We start from the raw sequence: 8,989 nt of genomic DNA on the forward strand, positions 1-8,989 counted from the left end.
TATATATATATATATATATATATATATATATATATATATAGACAGGCAGACAGACAGATAGATAGATAGATAGATAGATAGATAGATAGATAGATAGATAGATAGATAGATAGATAGATAGATGCGTGAATGGGAGATAGGGCAAACTCACAAGCCATCAGACAGAATGACATATATACATTCATACGTACGTACGTAGGTACGTACATACATACATACATACATACAGGCAGACAGACAGGCTGGCTGGCTGGCAGGCCTTGGGACAAGAAAAGGAGGGGGGATTGAGTAATCTAGAAGGTAATGTTGGAACTCGTCATACGTACGTCTTTTGACACCTTGTAGGATGCGAGGTATTTTTCCAGGAATTTCTCAACACCTTCGATACGTCCACCGACTTCCAAAATGTTGATGGCGTGTCCGAAGAGGTCGACTGTCAAATTGAGGTTAGCAGAACGTGGGATGAAAGATTTGGAAGAAAAGATGACATTGCTGTCCATTTTGGCTCCAGTATTGATACTCTCGAAGAAGAAAGATCCCTCATAGTTGCGAGAGAACTTGCGACTGTCAAGGTTAAATTCTTTCTTTAGGTTCTCGTCCTCAAGAATTGATCGGATGTGTTGGAGATGAGGATCAGATGTTTCCATCAGGTTTGTCAAGTGCGACCACACAAAAGATCCAACTTGGTTTGATGTTTCCTTCTGCAGCATATCTCGTAAATCTATGAGTATCATTTCATTGGGACATTTCATAAGAGCGAGGTAAGCATTGATTCGAATCTCAGAGTCTTCAGTTACGTCACTGAAAACACCCATCAAATCTGAGCGCTGAAGAAAGAACACAGAAAAAAAAACAAATATATATATATTTATATATTTATATACCCAAATTTAGTTTAACTTTTAAGAAATAAAGTCTATTAAACACTATAAAATATTTGTTACGTTTCCATTACTGCACAGTTTCACCATTGTTGGTTATTCAAATGTTACGTGTTGGATTATCTCTATTTCAAAATATATTGGGATATTGAGTAATAGACACAGAATCTAACCAAAGGATTGATAGCTTTTCTTCCCTGTGATGTATGCGAATATCTAACATATTAGCATACAAGGGAGCTAATTTCTATGCAGGACTAATTAAAGCTGAAATATGTAACTTGTGGATTTCTACAAAATGGTAGCCTTCCACGAGTGTGGTATATTAGTGCGCATGAGCACACACACACACAAATATACGAATAGTGCAGTGTTGTGGATTTCTATATATATCCACGTTAAGTAAGATGATCATAATGCTATTTTTATCTAATACTGCTTCCATCACTAATAACGAATTTTTTCGCAATTCGACAGTGATTTGTTAATCACTATTTTTTTTTCTATCTCCAGAAGCAAAATTTCTTTCAGCGTTCGGATAATAGTGGAGACTTGCTACAGCTGGTGCGCAAAGACACAGAAATCATGATTTAACAACTCCACCAACGCCGATATGTTTCTGTGCCTTTTAGCTCTGAAGTATATCAGTAGCAGATATTATCTCGAGGCCAATACCGCAGTCACAAACTTTCTGCGGCATATCCTCGTTAAAATATGCAGAAGCTGTTACACTGAACTATTTTCTAATTATCTTAAAGAGCTTAGAATATAACATTGTTTAAAAGCCAAAACACAATCATTGAGTTTCTACCGAAAGATTAAAAAAAACCCAAAAAACGATATCAAACGATAACATGTTTTGTAAGACTCACTCACCATTGCGTCACAAGGTATACGACGGAATGCATCAATAGCAGAAACTCTAACGTCCATTGGGTTGCTCTTCTTACTGAAACATCTGGATAAACGAGAAACAGCCTGGGCAGTGTGGCCGATGTTTCCAAGGGCACGGAGAGCGTGGATGGTCTTTGAGTTGGATTGGTCACAGTTGCCGATCATTCGAACCAACTTTCCAACGAGATCGTTGATTTCAATGTCAGCGCCACAGTTGGGCCTGACGCTGCAGTAACTACTGGCAAGAGATGAGACGGCCAAGATGGTGTTTCCAGAAATGTCGCTGTCGTCCAGGAGAGGCTGTCAACAACAATAATAATGATGATGATGATGATGATGATGATAATAATAATAATAATAATAATAATAATAATAATAATAATAAAATAAGAACGAGAAAATATTAATTACAATCCAACTCGGAGTAAATGAGTTGTTGATAATTAAAGTTAATGAAGTTTGTGCACCTAGATAAATTCGTAGATTGATGAGAGTCATGTATATAGTAATAGATAGACAGACAGAGAGACTGATAGATAGATAGATAGATAGATAGATAGATAGATAGATAGATAGATAGATAGATAGATAGATAGATAGGAGCTGCATGCTACAATAGGCTTTCACAGAGTGCAAAACATTTGATGACCCTTACTGCTGAAAGGGTTGGTAAGTTTTAAGACCAAAGCGGTCTATTTCACAACGGTATCGACAGATGACATTAGGGGTCAAAATTACATGGGTTGATTTAGAAGGTGAGAGAAGGAAAAAAGTCAGGACTTTTTGTATTAAGTGAGAGCCACTGTTTGGTGCTGTGGAAGTTTTAAAAGAGAAACTTTCTTACCGAGATTGCAGCAATCATTTCTTTTGAAGGATGGTGAATGAAGGAAAGAGATAAAAGCCACAGCTGAGCATCAGCACCAGTAACATGTTTTCGAGAGATCAAGTCTTGAATCATCTGCACTGAAGCTGTTGTTCCTACCATTGGAATGGCATCCAAGAAGTACTTCCTGCAAAGCGGAAAATCGGTATAACAAATTACTTGAGCTAAACTGGCTTTCCGTTAAAGATACATTTATATCTATTTTTCTTATTTTAGCGTCCTCTTCTGTTCACTCCCATATGCATACATTTGTATGCACGTGTATCTATATCTATATATGTGTGTCATCAACCTCATCAACGGCATTTCACGTCTGTTTTCTCCGCTGGCAGGGTTTGGGGAGTTTGACAGAATCCAACGAACTGAAAGATTGCATCACGCTCCAATGTCTAGTAATAACATGGTTTCTGTGAATGGTTACCTTTCCTAACGCCAACCAGTTTATAATATTGTACTGGGCGCTTTTTACGTTTGCACTGGCATTAGTGAGGTCACCAAAAAACTCACAAAACAAGCAAATAGACCCCTTGACTGACTGGAGCTTTACTAGGAGAGGTGGTTTTATGCCAGAGGTTGAAAGACTAAAGTATGATTGAGAGACAGGTGCAGGTGTCTCGCCATAGAAGAGGTACACAGTTACCCTGCATTATATAAGTACGGATGGCGGTAACGGGAAAGAAGATAATGAAGTGGGAATGATAAGAAAAGGTCCACCAAAATGCTAATAAAAGGACTGAGTTCAAAACTGAAGACAAAGGTTCTAATTACATAATCGGTTTAATCATATAAATACTAACTTTGGTACTTCGATGTTTTGTTGGCAGAAACTGGTCCTGGAGATTTTGTTGTGGATCTTCTTCAAAATCCCAGAATCCACGTGTCTCATACTGTCAATCAGATTGTTCACCATTTTCGGTAACTCGGGTCTGACGTCATCCTTCATTACTTGGCAGAGTTCTTGCAGCTTGGACAGAATGGTCTGTTCAGCATCTCTTTGGTTGGGCATGCCATGTTCATGTTGGAACAACAGATTGGTTCTGTAACCGTAGCGTTCTGAAAAAAATGGTGGTGTTACACAGTTTCATAAAAATATCGACAAAAGATAGATAAAATTTATATTTAGACCACAACAAAGGGGCCAATTAGTTAAGAAGGAAGGGATAATATATATATACATATATACACTACGGACTATGATCTTAAGAAACATGTGATTTGTGGAAACGCGCGTAGCAGTGCGTTAAAATAATTATAAATTCCATCCACGGTTTATTATTATTGTTACTATCCTATGTTACAGCGGCACAGCTTGGTGCAACCCCCAGAAACTGTTATTGCTAATTGGTATCATTAGGTTGTAGTGGCCATTATAAAATAAGATCCTTTATATGCACATTCAAACCGAATATATTATCTCATTGTCTCGATGGTGTTATAGAGTAAGAGCTTACCATAGGTTTGCACAATTGGACGCTGTCTGTCGACGAAAGTCAGCACTTGTCTCTGATGGGTCATTGCGCCACTGTTGCCATTGGAGAATGGGCGGAAGATGTGTTCCTCAACGCAAACGGACTTCATCATGATGTTACTGGACATGTCCAACGTCTGACTGCATTCCGAAGAACTCTTCATCAGAGGGAGTGATTTCACATTCTGGAAGAGGACGAGAGAGAAATAGTGAAAGGAATTTTCAGGTTGGGTGGTCACTGCTTTTATATTTAACATTTAATCAGGGGTAAACACGACAAATTTAGTCATTTTATGCACACACACACACACACACACACACACACCCACACACACACACACACACACACACACACACACACACACACACACACACACAGAGGAGAATTTAGATAAACTGAGATTTTCAGAAAGGGAAATCGACCGGCTGATTCGTACATTACAATTGCAATCTGTGAGTGGAACAGTAAGAATATGCAAGACTTTTATAAAGTTCCAAATGTGAATTTGTCTGTGTTAACAACATCTCAAAGACGGAGCATTGATAGAAACCGGCTCCCTCCTCCTCAGTGGAAGATTTATTATAATTAAAAAATAGAAGAGACATACATACATACATACATACATACATATACATATATGTGTGTGTGTGTGTGTGTGTATCTTGGGACTTTCTACTTACTGATGGGACATTGTATTTGACTGACTGAATGGCCACACGATACGACTCTCGGTCGTTGCAGTTGAGCAAGTCCTTGCTCTTCATGATGGTCTTTGTTTGGCCGTTGCTGTCCTTCACGTTGTATTTGGTCAAACAACTGCCTACAACGTCAGTCTGAAAAAGAGATAACGAAGAATGTATACCGTAAGAATAGCAACCATACAATTACAGATAGATAGATAGATAGATAGACAGATTGAATGATTGATTGATTGATTGATTGATTGATTGATCGATCGGTTGATTGATGAGCAAGAGTTACACAGGCAATGAACATATATACATTCACGTGCACATAGGAACTGGTCCGACGAGTAGCAAACGGATGAACCTTCGTTTGGATAATTACTACTTCCAAGAGTCTGCTAGCTATGAAACATATGTAGCCTGGATTTTATCCATTCTCTAAATTTGGAATTATATTCGTATACACAACCCCAGCTGCTAACCGCAAGTTATAAAATAACATTTTTCTATATACATATATAACATCTTTGTGCACCATCAGGAAGCCAGCTTTCGTAATTTGCGAAGTTATTGTCATTCTTCTTCTGAAATAATCCAAAGATAATTTCTTGTTCATGACGCTTGTTTGAGGTACCACACAGCATGGCTGAATCCAAAACTTCGTGGTCGCAAATCTAGCTCCTTAACCACAGAGCAGCCCTGCCTAAACGTAATCCTCAGACAATAACAACATATTAGAAGACTGAGTCATTGAGTCCTGGGTACAATTTACCCATCTGGGTAAAATCTACTCAGTTTCCATCCACCCAATTTCTCTGACGAGGTATTGGTCTGCCTGAAATTATGATAAAATTTTTTTTGCCCAAATCGTCCAGCTCTGGAATTGAACACGGAACCTCATGACAACAAACGAACTGTGAGAAACTGTAGATAAGGCATGGCTCATGAGTGTGACCTGGTAATCTATACCAGACCATCACTGTTTATTTTAAATCCCGTGTAGTCACGCGCAGTCATAATTATGCTTTCGGCCTTTCTGCTGTTCACCTAACAAAACATCGAGTATGTGATCGTTGGATTGAGACACACGGACAGACAGCCAAAAAGAGAGAGAAGGGATAAAAATGGGGGCAGAGCTCTGCGTCAGCTCTGGACTGGTATTCGTCATCTGCTGAGTGCATCGCAGCAACTTTAAATGACGTGTTTTGCCTAAGCTCGCAACCACCCAGTCCGAGAAGTGAAGCTACGACCTTAAGATTTTAAAGCTAACACCTTAAACTTTCGTGCTTCCACAGGGTGACCAGTAGCAAACGGCCAGCTTCAATTAATCCCATCCATGCCCTACTACAACGTTTGGCGATACAGATCTTGATAATGAGTCACGTGTTTGCACTTACCTCAGTTATGTTCACATCTCTGTCCAAAGTGTCCATGGAGTTTTGGAAAGCCGACAGGATACCACGTTTGATGTTCAAAATCCATACGGATTCTTCAGACATTGGGCAGATATCTTCAACTCTTCCATTTTGCAATGTGAATTTCAAAGGATATCTGGTGATGGCATCATTGAATACTTGGCGTTGCGAAGTATCGCCTGAGTTCTGAAGACTGGCGTCTGTCACCTGTAAAAGGGAAAAAGAAAAGATAACATTAAGAGCGAAACGACAGAGCTGTCAGACATTTATTACTAAACTGTCATCGATAGATTTCTAGAAGGGGGGGGGGGAGCTCTTCATTTCTGTCTTGCTTTTTTCCCTCCAAATAGTGTTCGGTTAATCTTATTGCAGTTATCTCCCTTGCATATTCTTTTACTCTTTTACTTGTTCCAGTCATTTGACTGCGGCCATGTTGGAGCACCGCTATTAGTAGAACAAATCGACCCCAGGACTTATTCTTTGTAAGCCTAGTACTTATTCTATCGGTCTCTTTTGTCGAACCACTATGTTACGGGGACGTAAACACACCAACGTCGTCTGTCGAGCGATAGTGGGGGGGGGGATTCAGACAGACCAACGATCAAAGGCGTTCCAGCCATGACCGTATCTTTTATTTAGGCATAGTGTATCTAGGACTACATTATGTAACATGCCTTACATTGTATGAGGCAGAATGGTGTGATTTTGAGGAAGGTTTATCAGCAAGATAGACGGTCCAGGTAGAAACGAAAGCTTACCCTCAGAAGGAGTGAACATGTAGACACGGGTTCAATCTGAACATTGGCATCAATTGTCATCGTGGCTTCGCTGTTGGTAGCACCGTTCATTTTGTTTGTGGTTTGGGCATGGTATTTGTATTGATAAATGAAACCGGGTCGGTATTGGAATTTGATGTTTTCTGCAGAGAGAAATGCATTGCCATTAAATATATACACACACATACATACATACACACACACATACATATACATATACATATACATATATATATATACATACATATATATTTACAGATACATATACACACACATATATATGTAAGTATATATGTACATACATACACACAGACATGTGTACCCTTATTGTAGTTCTCAGGGAGATTCAACATGACACAGAATGTGAGAAGGCTGGCCCCTTTTGAATTACAGGTACAACTCATTTTTGCCAGCTGAGTGGACTGGAGCAATGTGAAATGAAAATACCTTGCTCAAGGATACAATGTGCCATCGAAAATTGGACTCAGTGGCTTATGATCATGAGGTGAATATCTCTAGTCACTAAGCCAAGTGCTTTCACACACACACACACACACACACACACACACACACACACATATATATATATGTACATATATGTGGAAATAGCTGAACCTGATCGGTCAGTATATGGAATTCTCAATAGTGACACTAATGCCCCAGCATGGCTGTAGTCACCACCACTCTTGTCTAGTAAAGGAAGATATTTACCTGTGCATGTTTGTGAGCAGAGTGTATTGTCTGCTTGGATTGTCTTTATTGGACCTGGAAAGAGAAAAAGTATGACACAAATCTAATTTAGAGGAATTGAGGTGGAGAGACGTTCATGCATTTGATGTACAAAATATTTATGTAGGAGTCAACCCCAAATGCCTCTGTGGGAGTCAACCCCAAATATCTATGTGGGAGTCAAACCCAAATATTTACGCAAGAGTCAAACCCAAATATTTATGTAAGAGTCAAACCCAAATATTTCGGTGGGAGTCAACTCCAGATATTTATGTAAGAGTCAAACCCAAACCTGGATATAGAAAATATGACACCGTAAAATGTCCTTCACAATTCATACAACAATGCGACCCCTTTTTATCCACGTGGTGCCCTCTGGATGGGCGTTAATACAAAGGGAGATAACTATCTCCTCACAATGTGAAGTGAGATTAAACATTTGAATTTGAAATCAAGGAATACAAAAAGGCCCACAAAGTGTTCACATATAGGAATATATCTTTTGACTTTTACTTGTTCCAATCATTGGGATACGGCCATGATGGAGCAGCACCCTGAAGGGTTTAGTCGAGCAAATTTTTTTTTTTAAACCCTGGTTACATATTTGGTAAGTAATAACGAGTATAAACATATCAACACCAGCCGTCAAACAATGGTGACATACATACATACATACATACATACATACATACATACATACATACATACATATATATATATATATACAATGGGATTCTTTTAGTTTTCTTCTACCAAATCTATTTAGGGCTATTATCATAGAAGACACTTGTCCAAGGTGCCATGCAGTGGGACTGAACCCAGAACCATGTGGTTACAAAGCAAACTACTTCCCACTCCAGTGTAATGATTTTCTTTACGGCAAAGTTCTTGCAGTTTTTAGTTCTTTGTAATCACACATTATGTTCCTTCGTCTTTTTAAAGAATCTTCAGTTAGATATATTACAAAGGAAGCTATTACACTAAAATGAATAATTAAGTTAATTACTGTCTGGGAGAAATTTATGGAATATTTCCTTTCTGTCTATCGTTTGCCTTCACTGAATGTTTTTAGGATTTGAGAAGGAGAAAACATTATTTGTGTTTATGTACAAAATCTTCATGTTAAGATGTGGTTACTCCGATGTGGTTCCATGAACAGTTTTAATTAAAACTACAACAGTTGTGACAAAAGGCAAAAATCATTTGGTGAATTCTGGTCACTATCTCTCTCTCTCTCTCTCTCTCTATATATATAT

General features: G+C 38.6%; 1 protein-coding gene across 1 annotated transcript in view; it reads right to left on the minus strand.

Moving 5' to 3' along the window:
- LOC106872268 (apolipophorins) overlaps positions 1–7,766 on the minus strand; it is a 10,802-nt gene extending 3,036 nt beyond the window's left edge. The window contains exons 1-9 of the mRNA XM_014919193.2: positions 7,716–7,766; positions 6,987–7,147; positions 6,211–6,435; positions 4,808–4,960; positions 4,110–4,311; positions 3,456–3,711; positions 2,620–2,785; positions 1,758–2,075; positions 327–827 (exon numbers count right to left, since the gene is read on the minus strand). Of these exons, the coding sequence (XP_014774679.1) occupies positions 327–827; positions 1,758–2,075; positions 2,620–2,785; positions 3,456–3,711; positions 4,110–4,311; positions 4,808–4,960; positions 6,211–6,435; positions 6,987–7,076 (1,911 nt within the window). The 5' untranslated portion in view covers positions 7,077–7,147; positions 7,716–7,766. The remainder of the gene's footprint in view (positions 1–326; positions 828–1,757; positions 2,076–2,619; positions 2,786–3,455; positions 3,712–4,109; positions 4,312–4,807; positions 4,961–6,210; positions 6,436–6,986; positions 7,148–7,715) is intronic.
- Positions 7,767–8,989: the final 1,223 nt, after the last annotated feature.

The sequence above is a fragment of the Octopus bimaculoides genome, chromosome 28 (genome assembly GCF_001194135.2).
Source record: "Octopus bimaculoides isolate UCB-OBI-ISO-001 chromosome 28, ASM119413v2, whole genome shotgun sequence".
Lineage (NCBI taxonomy): Eukaryota > Metazoa > Mollusca > Cephalopoda > Octopoda > Octopodidae > Octopus > Octopus bimaculoides.